We start from the raw sequence: 25712 nt of genomic DNA, 5'->3' as shown, positions 1-25712 counted from the left end.
TTGTTCAGTGGTGTTTTTTGATTCAGATTTAAAACATAGACTACAGGAAGTTATAAATTACATTGTGTGACTGAATTTTCTTTTGTAGGCATCAACTATCGATGGCCGCCGCAAAGGAGCTTGCCTCTTTTGCCAAGAGTACTTTATGGACTTGTACCTGCTGGCTGAACTCAAAACCATTAGTCTCAAGGTGACAACAGTTGACATGCAGAAACCTCCACCTGACTTCAGGTACAGTTGTCACTTTGCTTCTCAATCTTCCTCATTCCTTACTGAGATACAGAAAATTGTTTTAAGCATTTTCAGTGTTTATCAATGACATTTTGAAGAATATAGTTTCTTGTATCCTCTTTCAAACTGTCACTATTGGAGGCAGCAGACAAAGAAAATCACTTGAAAAATCCTCATTTGGCGGATTTATATACTAGTGCTAGAAGAGTCTATCTGAATATGACCACATATTTAAGCATTTTCAAGTTTGGCAGTTCTTCTACACAGTGTACAGTGAGGCAGTGCACAGTGTGAAGGTAAATTCACAATCATTTGCAGACTAAGGATTATTGTCTCTAAAATTTGAAACATTCATTTTTTGCCTTCTCGTCATCCTTACTACAAATCGATTCTCTCTCAGGTGTCTGAATAATCTGCCCCCAATCCCAGTTATTCCACAACCAATTCCTTTCCTCCTTGACAAAGGAACAAGAAGCTACAAAAGCAAAGATCTGTTATCTGCTTCAGATGTTTGTATGAACAGACTTTCTACACCTGAAGTCTGGTAATGAATACTCATTCTGGCACCTTGTAATTTTACATTTCTTATTTAAATACTGCATTTGACAAACATAAAACTACTAATGAGGCATCAGATCACCTTACAAAATGTTGCCTGACATTTGGTCAGGTAGTGGTATAAGAAAGTACAATATAAGTTTGGCAGCAGGAAGAAAGCTGTGGTTTCAAAAATGCCAAACCATTTCAACTGGTTGGGCATACAAGCTGTTAATTGCCACAGAAAACTTTGTATAATTACAAGTAACATCGTTTACAAACACCAAATCTAGTATTGTGAACCACAGTTCTTGCTTCGCTGGGAGGAACTTCAGTATTTGTGTTTCCATCTTCAGTGCTGAAACCACATTAGTCTCAGTGGGCAGATTGTCTCTGTATTAAACATTTGTGGGTATAACTCCTGCTGCAATTTGATTTTGCGGACCCTTAATCTGCTTCTGTAAGTCTTCTTGTAGGTGGAAATTTCTGGCTGACCAATTAATAGGCAGTTTCCATATCTCTCTCTCTCTCTCTCTCTCTCTCTCTCTCTCTCTCTCTCTCTCTCTCTCTCTCTCTCCCCCAATCAGGTGAGAGAGAGAGAGAGAGACCTGTCAAACTAGAATAAACAATAAGAGTAAAGATAAAACAAACCTGACTGGTTGGCCAAAGAAGCCATGGGTTCTCAATCACTGTTCAAATTGCCTCCATTAGATTGTGAAATGGGTTTGTGTGGTTTTTATTATTATTATTATTATTATTATTATTAGTTTCAAAGCCATGAATATGACACTGCCATTAAATGAATTGGTAAAAGTACACACCGTAAACGTGCATTTCCTCATAGAATGCTCAGTTCAATCCAAAAGCAGGCATGAAACACTTGGCATTCACCTGATTGGGGGAGAGAGAGAGAGAGAGAGAGAGAGAGAGAGAGAGAGAGAGAGAGAGAGAGAACACTGAGACCTGTCAAACTAGAATAAACAATAAGAGTAAAGATAAAACAAACCTGACTGGTTGGCCAAAGAAGCCATGGGTTCTCAATCACTGTTCAAATTCAACACTTCCCACAAGGTCACTGAGACCAAATGTATTAATTTTGTGTTTTTGTGCCTATCAGGTAGTGGAGGTACTCGATGCAGGCCTCTTGCAAGGACTCTACCATCAGTCATAGTTGGCTGGCTCATTGTCCTCTCCTCCATTGGAAGAAAACAATCCATTGTCCTTGTGGTTCACATTTGATGGTGATACACATTTTGCTGGACTGTCCAAACCCCACCACCATGTGGCGGGCTCTCAAGCCACCCTGTCATTAGAAGATGCCTTGGCGATTGACTTAGTTTGAGGTTTTATTTGTGAAGGGGGCTTTTAAGACCCTCTTTCAGGGAGGGCCACTTAATCTCGTCAGCCCATTTAGGGGTTGGCAGAACACTTTGCCTCCTCAACCCAGCTGGGCTGCAGCTGTCTGGGCTTGGTGAGCCACCCTGGCCCTCAACCTATCTGCTCTTTAACTCTTTCTCAACCCCTGTTGCATGGTCTGTTAGACTTGTTCATCATGTCTATCTGTGCCTCTCTTGCCCTGTTTGTGTTAGTCTGTCGTAGGCAGTTTCTAAGTGAGGTACCTCTGGTTAATGGAGGGGGGTGGGGGACATATATCCCATCATTGCTTTCAGGGGCTTCCAGCTGCTCACTAGGTATGGTGCCTTGCCTGCCTTCTTCCTAAATCCCCTTTTCTTCTTTCTTGTCCTTTATGTAGCCTTTGTAGACTTCTGGTAGATCATGTGGTTTTCATCTCCTGGATTTTGTGCAGTAGGCCATCTCTGATCTACAGTCACATAGATGTATGTCTGGGGGGGGGGGGGGGGGGGGAGGGGGAAGGACTGAAGGCATAGTAGTTCAGTCCCTTTAGTCATCCAACCAACCAGGATCAAGTCTAAGGTTTTGTGTGTGGTAAGTTGTGCTCTGATGCAGTTCAGCTTCACTATTTCCTGTTAGATTTGGTATTTTCATTACCTTGTGTGCAAGACTTCATTTATGCAAGTGTCCCTGTATCTCACTTAAAAATCTACTCCTGATTCTTATGTTCATAATATAAGCACATTCTCATTATTTCTCCCTATTTCTGCCAAGAGTGGTGGTTAATGAGCCATTTGTTGTTAGCTCTTCACTACTTTGAAACTATATAATGAAATATTAGAAACACCCCCCCCCCCTCCGCTCCATTAACTTTGGTGTTAGACAATTACTCCATCGTTTTCATTAAAGGTGACACAGGTTTAACATTAGTTAAGCATTACTATGCCATGGCATAGTCCCTTCGTAGTGTGTGCTCTTGATTTGCCATATCACTACCTTGTTGCTTTTTCATGCTTTCATTTAAAGATATTTCTATAGTTCTCATTGTTTATTCCTTGTAACTTGAAACTTCCTGACAGATTAAAATTTTGTGAATAACTGACACTCAGACCTGGGCCCTTCACTTTTTGCAGCCAAGTGCTCTACTGACAGTTACCAAAGCACAACTCGCTACCCACCCTCGCAAACTCGTTTACTTCGACCTGTACCTAATTTCCTGCCTTCCAAACTTCATATGCTATGAGCATTCACACACCTTTATCAGTGCAACAAATGTGTTCAAGCATTTTCAAAAGCAAAGCGTACAGTGTTGTCTGACTTAGTTGTGTAGTGTGCATGTTTTAGTAGCAGCAGGAATGCATCCTATTTAATAGGACTGTACAGCTGACGTAGATTGTGATAAGTAGTGTTATCTACTCCATATGGTAAGAGTTTTTAATAATGTTAAAATAATCAACTTTCAGGACCAACTTCGAAGCAACACCACCACCAATCCTTATTGATAATGGTTTGGCTGTATTGGAAAATGAAAAGATTGAACGGCATATCATGAAGAATGTTCCTGGTGGCCATAATTTGTTTGTTCAGGATAAAGAAGTAGCTACATTGATAGAGAACCTCTACAGTGTAAGTATAACTAACCCATGTACAAGATTCTTTGCTTGTTGGATCTAATGTCATGAGGTGGCACAGAAAATAACCATAATGAATTCAGGAACATGATAGTATACCTCTTTCTTGTTTAATCTGTTCCCACATGTTCTCCCCAAGGTGCACTTGCGTTGAAAATCTATGTATCTGACATTTTTGTGGTATCTCTTTGTGTGTTGTGAGCTTACATTTCCATTTCTGGAACGATTTCTTTTTCAAAACATTAAATTTTCTTCAAAACGCATCCTTTGGTAGAAAGACTCTAAACTGTTGAATTTGTAAGCCGTTTGTTACCACAGTACGAAGTAGATGGAGGCGGCATGTTATTAAAGTGGTGGTGCTAAGAAAATGAGAGGAGGCAATACATGTAGACAACAGTATGTCAAGAATTGTTACCGTTAGGGAAGGTAAACTAAAGCCCTCGGTCATTAGAGATATGTAATTTTTCTGGTAATTTTTGGTGAATTTCTCTAGACTTGGATTCCTGACCTTGATATACATTTTGATATATTAGCAGAATTGTGAGATAAACAGATTAATTTTTCTTTGTGAGAAGGAGCACTTTTGTGCTGCAGTTTTGATAACAGCCTAAAAGTATTGAAGGGAAAGATGAAGTTAACAAAGTATGCCAACAAATGCTCTCAGGTGCACATATAACAAAGAGACAGATATGTAGGATGGAGCTGTGCCTGCAAAAAAAGAGGGAAACTGCACATGTATTTCAGGCTAACAATTACACCCACCACCACCACCCACCAATTTAAGTCTTCGCAGAATAATATGGAGTAAGAGTTAAAAAATTTGTACTTGTGATCAACAAAATGTTGCAACTGAAAGATATTGTTGTTTTTCAGGACATTAAAAAATAAAATTTCAGTTCTTTTAACCAGAACAGTTGACAATAGTAGTAAAATGTACTGATGTAAATTTTAATTTAAAGTAGTTGTTCCTTTTTTAAGAAAATGTTTTCTTTATTAAAACAGAAATTGAAGCTGATGCTAATTAAGAAAGATTCAACGAGCACCCATAGTCTCCTATCACATCTTCGCAAGATCAATGACCATTTGGCTCGTAAGGGTTCTCGCTTCCTCACAGGTGATACGATGTGCTGCTTTGACTGTGAACTCATGCCTCGACTGCAGCATATTAGGGTTGCAGGTATGTTGATTTTCTTTTTACCTACCTGAAAACTTGGCAGTGGGTACATGGATGATATTTATTTAGTCATTCTCTCAGCTGTTGTTAGTACTTGAAAGTAAAAGATTACAATATTAAAGAAGAAAAGGCCCGTAGTGTGCAACGAGAGGGGCATTGTCAACGTGGTATACTACTTCATTCTAAAGTGCAAGTATTTTTCGCATTTATCTTTAAAAATCATGGATATATTTTTATCTTCTCTGTTTACCATGAACATAGTTGTATATTCCATAAAGCATGGCTGCCAAAGCGTTGTAGAATATGCAGTGGCCATACACCAGGAGATACTTCATATAAAATTAAAATATCCTGCAAATACAACAGTTTTGTCCAGTTTTGTCAAGTAACTCTGACAGTCAGCTTCCCCTCCTGCACCACCAAAAGGTCAGCAGGTACACTGTACCAGTTGCAGTGCTGTCAGTAATCAGTGGCATGTACTCCCAAGCATCAGTTGCCTCCATTAGATTGTGAAATGGGTTTGTGTGGTTTTTATTATTATTATTATTATTATTATTATTATTAGTTTCAAAGCCATGAATATGACACTGCCATTAAATGAATTGGTAAAAGTACACACCGTAAACGTGCATTTCCTCATAGAATGCTCAGTTCAATCCAAAAGCAGGCATGAAACACTTGGCAAATTCTGGCAGTAACAAGAAATATCTTATTTCTTTTTGTAAATTGAAAACTTCTAACTGTGCTTTGACGATGGACATTAAAGTTTTATTCATGAATTAACATCCAACTGGCAATTAAAAATAAATATTTTGATTGTAAATACTATCTGTACTTAAACGTTGACATTACTTCTCCAGTTGCCATCCAAATTCAAACATTTATCATACCATGACTTGAGCCATTCATCAAAAAAACATTTCTGCCTGGTGCTTCATCCAGTTGTTGACAGCATCCTTTTAGATCATCATCAGTCATGAAGTGCCGAGCAGTTAGCTAGGCCTTCATTTTGGGAAATAGGTGAGAATCAATTGGTAGTAAGACAGAACTATGGGGGGGGATGTTGAAAAAATGTCCCAGCCAAAATTGTGAGTTTTTCCTTCATTCAGTACGCAGTATGGGGCATCGCAGTGTCGTGAAGAAAGATTCCCCCAGTATCATACTACGCCATTTGTTTTAGGTTGACCTCCAGTGGAGCTTTGTAAGAGCCTCATGGTAAACATGATAGCATACTATTCTCACTTTTTTCTATCGTGAGATCTGTTGTCATAATTACTTCGTGATCTCAAGAAATTGTAACCATCATTTTGTAAGTGGACAGCGTCTGCTCAACCACTTTCACCGTATGCATGTGTGTGCCAATTTTCTGCACCATGCTCACAACCCCACACCCCACAATATGACCCAATCGATAAGTCTCAGTGGTGTTGATGCTTCCTGCTTCCAGTATCAAATTACAAAAAGTACCTGGAAGGAGATTCAAAAGTCATCTGCTGCCTTCATACTGACAAATGCAGCAGAGCGCTGACTGTCACAATGTAACCTTCAGTGTTGTCCTCTGACCATGCAAATGCCATGAAGCTACAAGCATTCATTCATTTTAAGTAGCCAATTAGAGGTTAATTCATGATAAGACCTCATATATTTCATACAGAGAATTTAAGTTTTCAGGAAATTGCCTTAATTATTTTTATGTACATATTATTGATTATACAAAATGGTGTCGGCTGAAAGTTTCAGGGTTCATTGTATTCAGGAAAAAATTGTACTAAATCTGCTTGAAGTGGGAGAACAATATAGATGATTACTTTATAAGCAGATAAACTTAATACCTTGTTATTACTGTGTGTGTTCCAATTGACTCTCAGGACAGCAAACAGTCACAAGTGAAGCTATAAACTAAAATTTTTGTTGCAGGGAAATACTTTACAGATTTTGAAATTCCAATGGAACTGACAGCACTGTGGCGCTATATGTACCATATGTATCAGTTGGATGCATTTACACAGAGCTGCCCAGCTGACCAAGACATTATAAATTACTACAAGCAGCATAAAGTGGAAACCAATAAGCCTGGAGTAAGTACTTTCTAATACATACCTTTTTCTTAAATCTGGTGGTAAACTTAAATTTATATTGGAAGTTAGCATAATTTTCTTTTTCAGAAGAGGGTGGGATTTATCATTCAATCTAAGTTTTAGCACATGTCCTTTTTCCCCCTGTGTCCTCCACTCCAGTGCTTTTAGGGTGGAGGTTTTAATGTGTTGCAGAGTGGCAGGCTTCTCCTTTTTACTCTCATGGTCAGCCAGCCATGGTAATCTACTCCCTTGTTTTGATCTCTTCTACATGTTTCTTGCATGTCTCTGGTTTTCTTGTCCTACTTTGTCCATTTTAGTGTTTGTTGCCCATCTATCATTCTTGTGGTTTTCTCCTTTCTTCCAGCTGTGTTTTGTACATCACTATTTTACTCTCACCCTTGTGTAATTATTTTAAACCAACCAACATTACACCTTGGGCCAGTTGCCCTTCCGTTCATTGAAACTACGAAGTTCCTGGGGCTCATCCCCCCTGCGGGTTCGGGGGTTAGAATAGGCCCGCGGTATTCCTGCCCGTCATAAGAGGCGACTAAAAGGAGTCTCAAAAGTTTCGGCCTTATGTGATGGTCCCCTGTTGGGTTTGACCTCCATATCTCAAAATTCTTCCGAAGAGCGAGCCGATTGGGGAAGGGTGCCTTACTTGGTGCATTGTGCCCATCTTGCGATCAGACCTTTCGCCAGCTTATTTGTCGTTGCATTGCAGTCCTGCCCGCTCTCCATCTCTTGGACCAAGCGAGGTGGCGCAGTGGTTAGCACACTGGACTCGCATTCGGGAGGACGACGGTTCAATCCCGTGTCCGGCCATCCCGATATAGGTTTTCCGTGATATCCCTAAATCACTCCAGGCAAATGCTGGGGTGGTTCCTTTGAAAGAGCATGGCCGACTTCCTTCCCCGTCCTTCCCTAATCCGATGAGACCGATGACCGCGCTGTTTGGTCACAATCCAATCCAATCCAAATCTCCATCTCTTGGGCATGGATACGTTCTTGCGTGCACTTTCCACCTTGCGTTGTGCAGTGCCACTTCCTGCACTGACGGCGACCATGGACTGCATGTCACCTAACATCCAGCACGGTAGCCAGTCCGTTGTGGTGGGGCCGCCATGTACCCTGTTGGTTGTAGCCCCCTGACAACACAGGGATCGCTCTGCTGATGCCTGCGCCGTTAACTCCCCACATATGCCAAGGAGTAGATGCCCATCTCCCTGGGGCATCAGGATTCCCGGCAATGGCCATCCTGCCAGGTTGCTATTGCTGAGGCTGGGTGGCACCTGTGGGGAGGGCCCTTGGTCGGAGTAGGAGGCATCAGGGTGGATGGCCCGCAATGAAGCGAGGTACATCATCTCTCAATGGCGGCCAGCCGCCAGCAGTCGCTAAGCGTTCTCGGGCTCAATTTAATGCTCAGAAGTACAATCCGAAAACGTTCCCCTCCCTGGCCACGCCGTGGGAGGAGCGTAAGTCTCAGGATGGTGGTAAGTTATTTGCCCCGATTCTTAGTTTGTACGAGAGCTGATGGAGTCTTTTCTATCCACAAAGCCTCAGTTCTTTGTCGAGCATTTAGAGGACAAGTTTGGGGAGGTGGAGGGCTTATCCAAAATTCGCTCTGGGTCAGTACTGATACTAACGGCATCCTCCGCCCAGTCACGCAGGTTACTTACTTGTGACAAGTTGAGGGATGTTAACGTTACCATCACACCACATAAGAGTTTAAACATGGTCCAGGGTGTTATTTTCCATAGGGACCTATTTTTGCAGTCTGATTACGAGCTGCGCGCCAACTTAAAGCGAAGAGGTGTTAATTTCGTCCGGCGCATTCATCTGAGTCTGAGGGACAATCAGGTTGCTACCGCTGCCTTCATCTTGGCCTTAGAGGGTGATACATTACCGGAGAAGGTCAAGGTGATGGTCTACCGTTGTGACGTCAAGCCCTATATCCCTCCCCTGATGCGGTGCTTTAAGTGCTGGAAGTTCGGCCATATGTCTTCCCGCTGCACTTCGAGCCTCACATGTCGAGATTGCGGACGCCCATCACATCCCAATACTCCATGTGCCCCACCTCCCATCTGTGTCAACTGCGGAGAGCATCATTCACCTTGCTCGCCAGACTGCAAAGTCTTTCAGAAAGAGTGCAAAATCATCTTCTTACGCCGCTGCTACAACTACTGTGCTAGCCCCATCAGTTTCGAGACTTCCAGCCGGCTTGATGAGCAGTACAACTCCTCCTGCCCCCTTGCCCGTGTGGGGCTCTACCCATCCGGTTGCTCCTGCACCACCTACCTCAGGAGCAACATCCTCTCACCCATTGGGGACATCCGTCATCGCTTCTCAGCCGGAGAAGCGTCCAACTTCTTCGGCTACTCTTGGTTGTAAGGGTTCCCTTGGGTCCCTCCCTTCCCAGGCTTCCACCAGCGGGAAGTATGACGCCAGACAGTGGCATAAGCCCCACCAGCAGCTGGTCGTAGGGCTTCGCAATCCTCCTCCGTCCCGGACACTGAATTGATGAAGCCTTCCCAGCCGGTGAAACCCAAGGTTCAGAGAGAAGTCCAAGCGAAAGACCTCTAAGGCCAAAGAACTTGCAGTGGCACCGACCCCACCGCACCCTTCGAGCTCTGCATCTGAGGATGAGAGCGAGATCCTGGCGTCCGCTGAGGACCTTGATCTCGCCGGTCCCTCAGACGCCATGGATGTCACTCGCGCGGGTACTGAAACGGTGGCAGCGAGCGAACACACGGCGGTAAACGGCATCCCCAGTCCCTTCATGCCTTTCTCAGCCATGGACAGTACCATCCTCCAGTGGAACTACAGTGGTTTCTTCCACCATCTAGCTGAGCTCCGACATCTTATCAGCCTTCACCCTTTCTTCTGCATTGCTCTTCAGGAAACTTGGTTTTCAGCAATGCGAACCCCCGCCCTCCGTGGGTATCGGTGTTCTTATAAGAACCGGTCAGCTTATGAAAGGTGTCTGGTGGCGTCCGCATCTATGTCCTTCACTCACTTCACAGCGAGTCTGTCCCTCTACAAATAGCTTTAGAGGCTGTCGCTGTTCGGGTGTGGACACCACAGGCTGTTACCGTCTGCAGTCTTTACCTTCCACCGGATAGTGATGTTGCGCAGCATGTCCTGGCTGCGCTGATAGCCCAATTGCCGCCACCTTTCTTGTTACTGGGCGACTTCAATACCCATAACCCTCCGTGGGTTGGGTCAGTGGCAACAGGTCGAGGCGCCACCATTGGCACAGCTCGATCTTTCGATTTTAAATGATGGTGCCTTCACACATTTCGCTGTGGCGCATGGCACATACTCTGCCATTGACCTTTCGATCTGTAGCCCTAGCCTCTTACCATCTGTCCAATGGAGTGTCATGACGACCTGTGTGGTAGTGACCACTTTCTGATCTTTCTGTCGCTGCCACAGCGTCACTCTTCTGGGCGCCCTAGCAGATGGGCTATGAATAAGGCTGACTGGGACTTGTTCTCCTCCACTGCCGCTATTGACCCTGTTTTTCATGAAGCCATTGATACAGTGATTCACTCAGTCACCACCAGCATCGTTAATGCCGCAGAATCTGCCATTCCCCGTTCTTCTGGGTCCCCTCGGCGGAGGACTGTGCCTTGGTGGTCGCCTGAGATCACTGAAGCGATTAAAGATCGCTAGCGGGCGCTCCAGCTTCACAAGCGACATAACTCCATAGAACACTTCATCGCCTGCAAACGGCTGCGTGTGCAAGCCCACTGCCTTATCCGCCAACACAAGCAGAAGTGCTGGGAGCAGTATGTGACCACCATTGGCCTCCATGTCATGTCACTCCATCACAGGTCTGGCCCAAGATTAGACGCCTCTATGGCTATCGGACCCCTGTAGCATCCCTGCGCTCTCACTGAACGGAGCAATTTGTACTGACTCCGACATAATTGCCGACCGCTTGGCAGAGCATTTTGCTCAGTTTCGCTTCTTCGAATTACCCACTGGCCTTCTGCTCCATTAAAGAGCGGATGGAACGTCGGAGCCTTTCATTTCGCACCCACCGTCCTGAATCTTATAATGTTCCATTCAGTGAGTGGGGAATTTCACAGTGCCCTCGCCGCTTGCCCTGATATCGCTCCTGGGCCAGATCGCATCCACTGTCAGATGCTGAAACACCTTCCAGTGGACTGCCGGCGATGCCTCCTCGACCATTACAACCGTATTTGGGTCGAGGGTGAGTTTCCATCACAATGGCGGGAAAGTTTTGTTATCCCCACTTTGAAACCTGGCAAGAACCCTTTGGAGGTGGACAGATACCGTCCCATTAGCCTCACAAACATTCTTTGCAAGTTGCTTGAATGGATGGTGAGCCGGCGCTTGGATTGGGTACTGGAGTCTTGGGGCCTTCTGGCCCTGTCTCAGGGTGGTTTCAGTAAAGGCCGCTGCACCACCGACGATCTGGTGAGCCTGGAGTCGGCCATCCGTACTGCCTTTGCCCGCTGTCAGCACATGGTCGCTGTCTTTTTTGACATGCGGAAGGCGTATGATACGACATGGCGTCATCACATCCTTTCTACGCGTCATGGATGGGGTCTTCGCGGTCCACTGCCGATTTTCATCCGAAATTTTCAGTCGCGTGGAAGTCACAGCCTCACATAGCTCCTCCCGAGTTCAGGAGAACGGGGTGCCACAGGATCTGTTTTAAGTGTCTGCCTGTTTTTAATAGCAATTAACGGGCTCGCTGCGGCAGTGGGAATGTCTGTCTCTCAGCGTCCCTGTACGCTGACGACTTCTGCATTCACTATAGCTCTATTGGCATTGCAGCCACTGAACGTAAGCTTCAGGGCGCTATCCGCAAGGCACAGTCTTGGGCTGTAGTGCATGGCTTTCAGTTTTCAGCTGCCAAGACCTGAGTCATGCATTTCTGCTGGCAACACACTGTTCACCTGGAGCCACGGCTTTATCTTGATGGCGAACTTCTTGCTGTGGTGGAGACTCGTAGGTTTTTGGGTGTAGTTTTTGATGCCCGGTTGACTTGGCTCCTCATATTCGGCAGCTTAAACAGATGTGTTTGCGGCATCTAAATGCTCTGCGATGCCTGAGCCACACCAGCTGGGGCGCCGACCAATCTACCCTCTTACGGCTCTACCAGGCGTTAATCCAGTCCCGTCTGGATTATGGGAGCCTGGCTTATGGTTCGGCATCCCCTTCTGTGTTGCGGGTGCTGGACCCACTCCTACACAGCGGGATACGACTTGCCACTGGTGCCTTCCGGACCAGCCCTGTGGACAGCATACTCATGGAGGCAACTGTCCCTCCACTGCGGTTACGGTGCCAATGTTTGCTGGCCGCTTATGCTGCCCATGTTTTTAGCTTGCCCGTGCATCCAAACTACCGTCTCTTGTTCCCGCAATCGATCGTCCATCTGCCAGAACGTCGGCCCCGGTCAGGTTGTACAATTGTGGTCCGCCTCAGAGAGCATCTCTCCGGGCTTGGGGTTTTCCCTGTTCCACCTCCTTTCCGGGCCCCTTTGCGTACACCCCCCATGGTGTGTTCCTCGCCCTTGCCTTTGGCTCGACTTGGCACAGGGCCCGAAGGACTCGGTCCCTCCAGAGGCCTTCTGCCGCCGCTTTTATTCCATCCTGGCCACGTCTCAGGGCTCTGACGTTGTTTACACTGATGGCTCGATGGTTGCTGTTCGTGTCAGTTATGCTCTGACTCTAGGGGACCACTATGAACAACATTCATTGCCAGCTGGCTGCAGCGTCTTTACTGCTGAGCTGGTCGCCATCTTTCGTGCCCTAGTGTGTATCTGCTCCTGCTCAGGTGAGTCCTTCATTATCTGTAGCGACTCCCTGAGCAGTTTATGAGCTATCGACCAGTGTTTCCCTCGTTCTCGTCTGGTGATGGCTATCTAGGAGTCCCTGCATACTCTTGCCCGTTGCGGGCGTTCTGTGGCCTTTGCGTGGACCCCAGGCCATGTTGGGATACCCGGCAATGAATATGTAGACCGCCTGGCGAAAGAGGCCACTAGTAAACCATCTCTGGACGTTGACCTCCTGGAGACTGATGTGTGAGGGATCGTACGCCGCAAAATTTTCGAACTTGGGGACACTTAATGGTGCGCCCTGCCTTCACCTAACAAACTTCGGACCATCAAGGAGGCTACCGGTGTGTGGCACTCTTCCTTGCGGGTCCCTCGCAAGGAGTCTGTTGTCCTCTGCCGGCTGCGCATTGGGCACACATGGATGACGCACGGCCACCTATTGCAATGTGAGGACCCACCTTTATGTAGCTGCGGCTCCATTTTCACGGTGGCCCACATTTAATTGGAGTGTCCACTTTTAGCTGTGCTCAGGCAGATGTTCGCAGTGCCTGACACGCTCCCTGCCCTTTTAACAGATGACTGTGCCATGGTGGGCTTAGTTTTGCGTTTTATTCGGGCAGGGGTTTTATATCATTTAATCTGAGTTTTTATGTCCTTTTTGTTTTGATTCTGGCCTGTGGCCTACGATTTTAAACTGAGTTTTTAATGTGTTCACGGTGGTTGGCTTTTCCTTTTTTCTCTCTATGGTCGGCCAACCACCGTCACTCTCTCTGTGATTTTAATTTGTTTTGTCTGATCTGAGTCTTTCTTGTCCTGTGTCATCTTCCGTTTTTTCTGTTGTTCGTTTTTTATTCTCTGTGGGTGATTTTTTTTTTCTTTTTTTGAAAAAGGGACCGATGACCGTAGCAGTCTGGTCTCTTTAACCCCCACAAACCAACCTGGGGCTCATGGTCAATAGGAAATTCTCTTGGTCTTCCCATGTATCTTACCTGGAAGACCGCTGTATGTGATTCCTCAGTGCCCTACGTGTCCTCAATGGTACTCCTTGGGGTGCCAATCGAACTAGCCTCCTCCATTTGTACCGGTCCCTTGCCCGTTCGAAACTAAACTGTGTACTTTGTTTGTGCAGCTGCACGCCCGTCCCTCTTACGCCGTCTCAACACTACCCACCATTGTGGTATCTGTTTGGCCATGGGTGCATTTTAAACCAACCCGGCTGAGAGTCTGTATACTGAAGCTGCTGAACTACCCCTGTCCTACCGCCGTGACTTTCTCCTCAGCTGGTATGCATGCCATTTGTCATGCATGGCCACCAATCCTAGGCTGCCTCCTTTGATGATTCCTGTGATTGTCAATATGGAGCACATCCCTCTTCTCTGTTACCTCCTGGAGTCTGCTTTCAGCACTTGGACGGTGGCTTAACCTCACACTACCAGCACCTTTCCCAGTGGGTGTGAACCCTTCACCACCTTGGCTTTGTCAAGTGGCACATGTTAACCTTGGCCTCCCTTCGCTTCCTAAGGGCACTACTCCAGCCTTGATCTATCACCTTCAGTTTCACGACCTTCGCATGGAACTGCGCAACAGTACCTTGTATACACTGATGGCTCTCAGACTGACTGTGGGGTTGGGTGCAAATTAGTCATTGACTCCCGTGTCTTTAGATAGCGGCTTCTGGCACACTCCCCAGTATTTACGGCTGAGCTCTTTGCGTTGTATCAGGCCACGGAGTAAATTCGGCGACACAGCCTTTCCAATTGTGTCCTCTGCTCAGACTTACTCATTGCCCTTCAAAGTCTGTGTGTTGTCCACTGCCCATCCATTAGTGCATTGGGTCTAGGAAAACTGTCAACTGCTCACTCTAGTTGGAGCCAGTGTGATGTTTCTGTGGGTCCCTGGCCATGTTGGTCTGTCAGGAAATGAGGCTGGTGCCAAAGCTGCAGTCCTTGTACCTCAGCCCACAAGTACCTATATTCCCTCCAATCTCTGAGTTGCTGTCTGTCAGGAGGTAGTGTCCCTTTGGCATCACCAATGGTCCTTCCTTCACGAGAATAAGCTCCGGCTTAGTAAGCCTCTCCCAGAGCCTTCCTTCACGAGAATAAGCTCCGGCTTAGTAAGCCTCTCCCAGAGAGTTGGACGACCTCCTCTCAGCCTTCGCACCGGGAGGAGATTATTTTAGCTTGCCTGCATATTGGGCACTGCCTTTTTAGCCATAGTCATTTCGTAAGTGGTGCTACCTCACCACTATGTATGCATTGCACTAAGTTTTAACTGTCCACAACATTGCTGATGGAATGTTCATTTTTAACATTTTATGTCCCTGTTTGGGTTTGCCGTGTGTTACCAGCCATTTTAGCAAATGATGCGGAAGTTGTCAATAGCGTCTTTTTATCTGCCAAAGCGATGTTTCAGAGGCTATTTAATTTTGAGTTTTGTACCTCCGTTTCTGTATGGTGTCTTTCTTAGCCCTTTTTCTATGCCCCTGTTTTAGCTGTCTTCCATTATGTCAATTCGGACTGACTGATACTAGTTATTTTAACTCCTCTGTCTTCATGTTCTATAGTTTTGACTTCGGCGCATATGACCCTAGTTGTTTTTGCATCCTAAAGCAAAGCAAAATGAAACCAAACCTACTGTTCCCTCAAAGCCCCCTTTATGAGCATCGATTAACTTCCCATTGGGAAGTTAGTCCCCAACCCCTAGCAACAGAAGTGATGTCCTCCTCAGACATCCCTTACCAGGAAGGGCCCCCTTGGGACAATTGCTTCCCAGAACTCTGCTGACCTACAAATGGATGTCAGCTATTGGCTGCAGGAGCCACAGGCTGTAGGTAGTATGTCTTTGGGTACCTCTTCTTTCCTAGAACCTGGAGCAGACAATTCCTCATAGGTGTCCAAATAATCTAAGGACAAGTGTACACACACACACACACACACACACACACACACACACACACACACACACACACTCTGTCTCTCTGGCCCCTGGTTTGGAACAAAACTGAATTAACAGCGTATCAAGAAGAGGGACAGCAGGTGACCATGAGGCACGCCCTGCCTCCTTGGTCCCATCATGCCCCATAGGATACTGATAACATAATCTTCCTGCAGTAGAACTGCATTAGTTTTTTCCACTGCTTGGCTGAGCTACATCATTTTTTAATGACTCTCCAGGATACTTGTTCCTCAGCAATGTGGGCCCCTACCCTCCATGGCTATTGGGCTACTTCAAGAATCACACTGAGTGTGAAAGAGCATTGGGTGATGTGTGCACCCAGAACACATTGTCTGCCCTGTTTCATCAGCTCACCCCCCCCCCCCCCCCCCTACTTTTGGGGTGACTTAAATGACTGCAAACTTTTTTGGGGTGGAACTGCCTGTGGTATAACTGTTGGAAACTTGCTCGGTGCCTCTAAAATACTGGTTTCCCCACACACTTTGAGGTGAGGTGGTATATAGGTCTTCTTTGGCCATGGACCATTGACCTTTCCATTTGCAGTTGTCTTCTCTGCTGGTATGCTTTCACTACTGCCATTGCCCTTTACTTCCTGCCACATGAAGGCATCGATCAGTTGTCCAGAGCACAAACTATAGCCATTCCATCTATCTGCAACTGACAATACATCAGTGTACAGCCCCCACCCCTCCACCATAAGCGACATCTGTCAGTGGAGTACCCCATAAAACAAAACAAGAATGCTGGAAACAACATGTTGCTATCATTTGACTAAGTAAATGTCCTTCATAGGTTTGCATGAAGATTCAACTCCTCTATGAACATCAGAAGGGTGCACCTGGTTTATTGGTGAATGGTGATATCTACACTGATCCAGACACTGTTGCTAGACAGTTTGCTTTTCATTATGCTTGAGCCTCTGCATCTGAGAACTTACAGGTTTCATTTTGTGTCCTCAAACAGGGAGTAGTGATGTCCTTTACTACACGGCATATGGAACCTTACTGTACCCTGTTCAGTTAATGGGCATTTTTCAGTGCCCTCAACCTTTGCCCAGACATGGCTCCAGGTGTAGACCATATCCACAGCCAAATGCTCAAGCACTTATCATTGGATTGCCAGCGTCACATCCTTACTGTTTTTAACCGTATCTGGAGTAATGGTAAGTCCCTGTGTTGGTGGCAAGAAAGTTTGATAGTCCCAGTACTGAAAGTCTGTAAACACTGCTACCACCACCCAGTTAGCATCACTGATGTTCTCTATAAGTTGCTCAAGCACATGGTGAGCTGACAGCTATGTTAGTACATAGAGTATCGGGGTTTGGGTCTCTGCCCCAGAGAGGTTTTCGCATAGGCTGTTCCTCTGCTGACAGTTCGGTCTGCATGGAGTGAGCTATCCAGTCAGCTTATGACACGACGCATCACCACATCCTCATTATCTTCTGTTTCCGTGGTGAGCATCCCTGTCTTTCTCGTCGCCATTAATAGACTGGTGGCGGCTGTTGGGGACACCTCCACAGCGGTGGCCAGGATGTGGGCTTACCATGGCTGCCCATATTCAGTCGCTCTTTTTCTGAGCTCCAGCACTTCCCTTTACTTCCTATTTTCTCCACTCACGCATGTACCCCTCCATGGTGCATCTCTTGGTCACAGCTCTGTCTTGATCTCTCCAGCAATTCAAAGGATGCTATCTCTCCAGAGGCCCTCGGGCACCAATTATACTGTCTCCTCAGTTCATTCCATGGTTCAGAAGTGATTTATACTGATGGCTCTATGGTTGCTGGTCACACTGGTTTGCTTACACCTATGCGAGACAAACGGAACTTCGTTCCTTGCCAGATGACTGGTGTTTTTACTGCAGAATTGGTAGCCATCTTGCGCGCACTGGACTGTCCACTTCTGCTCAGAACTGTCCTTCACTACCTGTAGGACTCCTTGAGCAGTTTGCAAGCTGTCAGCCAGTGCTTCCCTCGCCACCCATTGGTCATAGCTATCCAGGACTCCCTTTCTCTCCTTGATCAACGTGGGTGCTCAGTGGTTTTCATTTGAACACCAGGCCATGTTGAGATCCCTCGCAATGAACATGCCGATCGATTGGCTAAATTGGCTACTAACGGGCCATCTCTTGCTGTTGGCATTCCGGAAATAGACCTTTGCTTGGCATTATGTCGTCGGGTTTTCGGACTTTGGAATGCAGAATGGCACACTCTTTCTTCGCCGAACAAGCTCAGGGCGATAAAGGCTTCAACAACTATGTGGTGGTCCTCCTTACGAGCCTCTCGTAAAGCCGGCTTCACATCGGCCATACTTGGCTGACTCATGGTTATCTCCTCTGTCATGAGGACCCCTTCTATGTCATTGTGGATAACTGTTGATTCTGATTCACCTCTTACTGGACTGCCGCGACTTAGCCGCCCTGCGACGGACTTTTAGCTTTCCTGATTCGCTACCCCTGGCGTTAGCTGACAATGCCTTAGCAGCTGATCTAGTTTCAAGATTCCTTTGTGATGGGGGTTTTTATCACTTTAAGGATGGGATCTTCAACCTTATCAGTTGGTGGAGGGGATGGCAAAGCTGTCTTGCTCCCCGATTTGCCCCGGCTTGGTGGTTCACCCCTGCCCTCCACCTTCCCTCTCCTTTTTTTACGGGATCTGTTTCATCTTGAGTGTCTATCTTGTGTACTTGTACTTCTTCCTTCGTGCCCCTGTCATTAGTCACTTTCTTTCCCTCCTCTCTTCTTCCGCCTTCTTCCTTCCTTTTAGTTATTCCAAGGTTGGAGGGACTGATGACCGCGTAGGTTGGTCCCTTTCTCCAATCCAACCAACCAACTAACCAATCAATCATTACCCTCCAGAAGTGTAGTCTCCTGGCCCATTGTCCAGTTTTTGTCCATAACTTATTGCCATACTGTACTTCAGTGTTCAATATGGTGCTTTTCACAGTCCTCCCTATATACAAGAGAACGGGGTCTCACTTGAGCTCTACATAGTGTCTTTTTCTAGTGGCTGTCAATGGTCTAGCTGCAGCTGTGGGATCTACAGTCACCCTCCCTGCATGCTAACAACTTTCGCATCTACTATTTCTCCTTAACTGTGGATGTTGCTGAAGGTTGACTGCAGGGTGGCATGTGAGAGTCAGCCTTAACTCTTCACAGTCTCAGTAATACCAGCTGGGGTGCAGACAGCTCTACACTTTCTTGGTTCTACAGAGATTTGATACTGTCATGTCTTGATTGTGAGAACTGGTCTGTGGCTGAGCATTGCCTTGAGCAGATGCTAGACCCAACGCACCATTGAGCCTGACTTGAGACATGGGCCTTTCGGACCAGCCCAGTGAACAGCCTAATCGCCGAGGCAAGGGGTCCCTCCCCTACAGATCAGGCACCAACAATTCGCTCAACTGTGTAGTACACATTCTGTGCTCCACTGAGCAGCTAAACTGCCATGTGGTTTTTCATAGCAGGGAAATCTACCTCCCACAACAGACGCCAAGGTCTGAAGTCACGGCCAGAGTTTTTCAGGGAGAAATCGCGTGTGCCCCCACATTGTGTATTCTGTCCTTGTCTGGCGCATCCTCTCCTTCAGACCGAAAGAATCAATAAACTGTATAGTTTTTTTGCAATCCGTTCCTAGACACTCTTGATGAATTTAAAGACTCAGGCATCATACCCACTAACAGCTGTACAGTCAATGGACAAACTGGACTTGTCTACACACAAGGAAGATGCAGTGAACTAGGCTCCCTGCCAGATGGATGCAGTGTATTTGCTGCACAGTTTATGGCCATTACTCAAGCCCAACCGCATCTGGACTGAGGGCACATTTCCTGGACGCTGGCGTCCAGGTTAGCCCGGTAAGGACAAAACCCCCTCTTCCAGCTACTGCCCCATCTCTCTTACCAGCTGTGTTTGCAAGGTGATGGAAAATGATTTATGCCCAGCTGGTGTGGTGGCTCGAATCTCGCCATTTACTCACGAATGCACAGTGTGGATTTCGAGCACGGCATTCTGCAGTTGACCATCTCGTTACTTTGTACACACATGTCATGGAGGGTTTTCTGCGGAAATCCCAGACTGTGGCAGAGTTGTTAATTTGGAGAAGGCCTATGACACCTGCTGGAGAACTGGTATCCTCTGTACTCTTTTACACGTGGGGCTTCTGTGGGCACCTGCCCTGTTTCCTTTGGGCATTTTCAAAAGACAGTTTTCAAGGTGCATGTGGTTTCTGCTTTGGTGGACATCTTTATTCAGGAGAATGGTGTGCCTCAGGGTTCCATCCTGAGTGTCATCCTCTTTGCTATCACCATTAACCCTATCATGGCCTATCTCCCGCCGGGTGTCTCCAGCTCCCATTTGTCGATGATTTTGCCATCTATTGCAGTTCTCTTTAGACCTGTCTCACTGAGTGGTGTCTTCAGTGCTGTCTTGACAGTCTTCACTCCTGGAGCATCGCCAATGGCTTTCACTTTTCCAATGACAAAACTGTCTGTATGAATCTCTGGTGGCACAAATGGTTTCTCCCCCATCTCTTCATCTTGGGCCTGTTGCCCTTCTGTTCGTTGACACTACGAAATTCCTGGGCCTCATGCTCGATAGGAAACACTCTTGGTCATTCCATGTCTCTTACCTGGCAATCCACTGTACATAGTCCCCCAGTGTCCTACGTGTCCTCAATGGTACTTCTTCGGGTGACGATCAAACCACCCTCCTCCATTTGTACAGCTCCTTGGCCATTCGAGACTCGACTATGGGTGCTTTGTTTATGCGTCTGCACACCCATCCCTTTTACGTCTTTTCAACACTATCCATCATTGTGGCATCTGTTTGGCCACAGGTGCCTTTTACACCAGCCCAGTTGAGTGTCCGTATGCTGAAGCACCACTGTCCCTACAAATATACAGTCATCTCCTGTATGATCCCCCAGTCATGTTGGGATCTCAGGGGATGAACATATGACAAGTGCTAAAAGTTGACTGCAAGGATGTCAACTTTGGAGATGGGGTACCAGAACTGGATCTTCATTATACTCTATGCAAACAGTTGTTAAATGCTCGGAATGAGAATTGGTGTGCCCTGACTTCTCCAAATAAACTGTGGACCATAATGGAGACCACGAATATGTGGCAGTCTTCTTGTTGGGCTTCTAGCTGGGAATCTAATGTCGTCTGTCAGCTTCACTTTGGCTGCACTTGGATTTAACCATGGCCACACGCTTCAACGTGGGGATCCACCCCATCTCACATTAGCCCACATTGACCTGGACTGTCGTAATTTGGCCACCTTATGGTGAAACCTTAAACTAGGTGACAAGCTATCTCTGGTGCTAGCAGATGATGCTTAAATGGCCTGTTTGGTTTCACGCTTTATCTGCGAAAGCGGTTTTTACTTCTCCCATCGACACAGGGCACATTAGCCTCGTCAGCTGCATGCTCCGACCCAAAGGCCCCATGGCTGCACATACTTGGTTCCTGCCCTTTCCACCTTTTTAATTCTTATTCTTTTATATCTGTCATTGGTTGACAGACTTGTCATTGGTCTCTTTCTTGAGAGTTTATCTGTGTAGCTAGTTTTCTTGTGATAATGAAGGGTGTGGAAGCACCAGTTGGATGCAGAGGGTCTCTCTCCAACCACATAACGTGTCCCGGGGGCCTCCAGCTGCTTTGTGGGTGGAGCAACTCACACCTTCAACCCTGTACTTGTCTCTGTTCTACTTGCTTTTATCTCTTGGTTTCGTGGTTCTCAGATACACCCCAGTCCATTGGGATTGGTCTTTTTTTGGTAACTGTAGTGGATTTTGTTTGTTGCATTTATAAAAAATATAGTGTCATTTTAGAAAATTAAATATTTTGCCATAACATTTAACTTCTACTATAATACAGAGAAAATAGAGAGAGTTGTGTATACGTTAGGTTTATCATGTATTAAGTTGATGCCATTAACAATGCAGTATACTTCACATAAAGATAAGAAAATGTAATTCCAGCAGGCTACCAAATTTGAATTTGATGTATTTTGTGCTATTTGCTTCTAATTACAATAATGTTCTCAGTGATGTCTATGAAAATTGCTATTGAAAAGCAAAATGTTTTTGAACTAAATCTTTAATTTGAAAATTTTAGATTTGTTTAAATGATAGGAATATTTCACTTGTTCTGTTGTATTGGAGACAAGTATGTTGTCATTCCATGGTTTTAATGCTATTCCAAATAATTACATTACGTAAGTACTTGTTGCCTATATCATAATATTACATTTCATAATAATTTGGTACGTGTCAGTTTAACATGAGTTTTCTTCACAACAATATATTTTTTTACAATTATTACCTCATACCTAAAAATTCATCTGTTGAGTAAATAATGTTGTCTTTCAGAAATTCTTTTAATTTGTTTTTAAATGTTGGTTGGCTATCTGTCAGTTTTTTAATGCTGTTTGGCAAATGACCAAAGATTTTTTTTTTTGGCAGCATGATTAACCCATTTCTGTGTCGAAGTCAGATTTAACCAAGAATAGTGAAGATCATCTTTTCTTCTAGTATTGTTGCTCTGCACTTCGCTGTTATTTTTGAATTTAGGGATGGGTTATTAAGAAAAAATTTCATAAGTGAATATTTGTATTGCAAAGGTGCTGTGAATATCCAGAGTTCCTTAAATAAATGTCTGCAAGGTGATCTTGGGCGGGCTCCAGCTATTATTTTGATTACATGTTTTTGTGCAATGAATACTTTCCTCGATGATAAATTGCCCCAAAATATGCCACCATATGAAAGCAGTGAATGAAAATAGGCTAGGAGTAGTAGGCTAATTTACTGATAAGTATATCACCAAAATTTGCAATAACCCTAATAGTGTAACTAGCTGAACCTAGCAGTTGCAGCAGTTCATCAATGTGTTTCTTCCAATTCAGTTTCTCATCAGTGCACACACCCAGAGTTTTTGAATATTCTGCCTTAGCAACAGACTTCTGTTGAAAGTCTATATTTATTTACTGTACAAAGCCATGTGTTCTCAAAATTTAGTGAGTCAATTTGCAGGGAACCACTTGATAATTTTCTGAGGAACCACTTGATAATTTTCTGAAATACAGTGTGTAAAATTTCCTCAGCTGATTCTTGTTTGTTGGGTGTGATTACTGTACTTCTAAATATCAACAGCAAAAACTAGCTTTTATCTTTATGAACATGTTGCAAGTTGTATTAAAGTGTTTTTGTCAGTTTTCATCTATAAATTTATAGTGAAATGTGGGGAAGACACATTACATGTCAACTTTGAATGTCATTATGCTGTGTATACAGCCACATAATTTTTGGATAAGATGTTTTGTAGACTGAGAACACCCTAATTGTTTCAAACTTTTTCCAGGCAATGAAAATGAAGAAACATGAAGAGCTAGAAACACCTACATTTACAACATCAATTCCTGCTGAAATATCCCTTGAAGATTAAACCAAATGCAGTATATGGGGAAAGTGAAGCAGAAGTTAATCAGTGCATTTATTTAGTAGAACGAATAAATTAAGGTGTAGCAGCCAGTGCTGCAGGACATGAAGTGAACCGTCAAATGCATCTTAATTTTTATTTTTCTATGCATTTACGGCTGTGCATTTAAGAATTTTCTACACATCCCGAGATGCACTATGCCATTTTGCTGAAGTTGAATAATTTTGCCATTAACGTAGAGGACATTTACAGCAATTGTTAGTTCTATTGAATTTCTGAGACAGTGACACGGTAGTGTATTTGATAAATTGGTTCATTTACTGTGAATTAATCGGTTAGCTAGTTCACAAAGCTTTTTTACTTTGTGAATATGAAAGGATTGTCTTACTGACAGTCAAATGTGGCACCTACAATTTGATATTCTGTTTTTCTCAATGTTTTATTCAATAATACAAATTTTTATTTTACTGGAAAGCAATAAAGTTAATTATATTTGTAGAATTTTAATATACAGTATTTAAGTTGTTTTCTTGTGTGTATAAAACATCACATGTTTTGTGTCATTGTGTGAACTGTATTTAAGAACTTTTGTTTCATTACATGGAATTACTAAAATTTGAGTCCTTCGCTGTTTGATAAAACAGGAACACATGAATTTTAAATCCATGTAGTCTACTATTAATCAAATACATGAACAATTGAGTCTGTAACACTCTATCTGCAGTTGTTTGCTCCTTATATTGTTATACAATTTGAATATATTGTATATTCAGTTACTACTTGCACTTCAGACAGATTTATATATGCTGTGCTTTCTCAGAAATTTGTTATCTAATTCATGTTCCCCTCCTTTACCAAGGAAATACTTTTTTCTGTAACCGTACAGTGTACAGATTTCATTTGACACTGATGCTGTTTTCTGCTAAGGATAATGTATTCTTGAGAACATCTGTCTTCCTGTCATTGCATTATAATTTTTCGTCTTCACAACAACATGTCATTAAAACAAGTGTTTGGAGAAATTAATGATGAACTCAGACAGACACAGGATTAGTCAAAGCACAAATATTGAAGTTCAAATTAAGATGTTCCTGTTTAATGGCCTACTCCAGACATTATCCCATGTACCATGATTTTGTGCCTTCATGCTAAAAGAATGGAGAGCCTAATTTGGTATTATTCTATAATATTCTCGAGCAGTGTCTAAGAGTACTTACTTTTGTAATATTTGCTGTAAGACTTGTAGTGGCGCATTGATAGAAATTTTAGAAATTAATTTGTTTAAAGGATAATTGTCTGCCAAATTCCTAACCAACAGTGTTTGGCCTGTAAATAATGTATTTTATAAGAATTTCATTGTACAGTGTCCATTATAAAACCAAATTTAAGGCTTCATTGGCAATCTGTGAATTGTCAAGTTCTCTCTTCCAGAAATCCATATGTTTCTTACAGATTTAATCTGTCCAGTGTAATGTATACTTTTTAATATAATTAAAATGTGAAGGTATTTGTCAGAAATGACGCCAATAAAATTTATAAAAAATATTTGACTGCCTGATGCCATGTGATAACTCCACACAGTTCCTGCCTTTAGTTGAGAAGTTACCTGTTATTTGAAGAAAAGTTCTGAAATTTTTTTGGTAAAACTATTGAACCATCTGTAGTGGTCTAAACATTGTATGCTTTCACTGTTTCTTACAATAGGTGGAGTGAGTTGAACTGCTGAAAACATATAGCCACAAGCACTTAACTCTATTTAAAGTGTAACCCAATTTAATGTGTTAACACTGTTAAAAGATGATTGGCTGAATTGTGAGTTCATTGAGAGATCATTCATTCTCTCTAATAAAACAATGTAGAAGAGTCCAAACAAAAGTTTATGAACATAGATTGTTGTGGAAAAACTTACTGGAATCAAGATTTCTTGAGTTAATCAGTAGTTTGGCTAGTTGAAGCAAATAAAATGCAGCAATTAGGTACATTGTTCATATGCAACAGTATAGTTCGTTATATGATATACTGTGTAGTGCATACATGCAAATATAGTTGAATGATTAAGTTTAGTTACAGATAGTTTGCTTTTGGTTGCTGTCTTTGTTGTATACTGTGCAAAAGCGATATATCTCCTTCAGTGATCTTCCTCAGTGTCCACAGCCAATGAAGTATTGGCTAACTGCATTTTTTCTTTGTTAACCCTTGAGTGTCTTTAAAGCTTTCTCTCAAATAACCACCTATAATGACTGTACCTGTTCAATACAAGGTAGTTTAATTATGACTTTTCCTCATGCACCTGGATGTTTCATGTGTAATTGAAGTCTCTCGATGCTAAATTTTTGTTCCTTCTGCGATGAGGGATAAGTCTTTATGGTCAGTAGCAATACATGGACTGATCAGCTTCACCCAATATCGTTCTACGTCTAACTTTTCCTTACCTCTGTAGATGGTTTCATTTTCCCTAAACTTAGTCGGGGGGGGGGGGGGGGGGGGAGGAGGAGGGAGGAGGGAGAG

At 44.2% G+C, this 25712-nt stretch overlaps 1 protein-coding gene across 1 annotated transcript in view; it reads left to right on the top strand.

Annotated features, from left to right (window-relative positions):
* The window catches only part of LOC124595886 (chloride intracellular channel exc-4), a 159076-nt gene extending 134327 nt beyond the window's left edge, over positions 1 to 24749 (top strand). The window contains exons 2-6 of the mRNA XM_047134794.1: positions 89 to 231; positions 3585 to 3747; positions 4755 to 4929; positions 6844 to 7004; positions 23127 to 24749. Coding sequence (XP_046990750.1) covers positions 89 to 231; positions 3585 to 3747; positions 4755 to 4929; positions 6844 to 7004; positions 23127 to 23210 — 726 coding nt within the window. The 3' untranslated portion in view covers positions 23211 to 24749. The remainder of the gene's footprint in view (positions 1 to 88; positions 232 to 3584; positions 3748 to 4754; positions 4930 to 6843; positions 7005 to 23126) is intronic.
* Positions 24750 to 25712: the final 963 nt, after the last annotated feature.

Source organism: Schistocerca americana, chromosome 2 (assembly GCF_021461395.2).
Source record: "Schistocerca americana isolate TAMUIC-IGC-003095 chromosome 2, iqSchAmer2.1, whole genome shotgun sequence".
NCBI lineage: Eukaryota > Metazoa > Arthropoda > Insecta > Orthoptera > Acrididae > Schistocerca > Schistocerca americana.
Note: the sequence above shows the minus strand (reverse complement) of the source record. Positions and strands in the feature narration are given on the sequence as shown.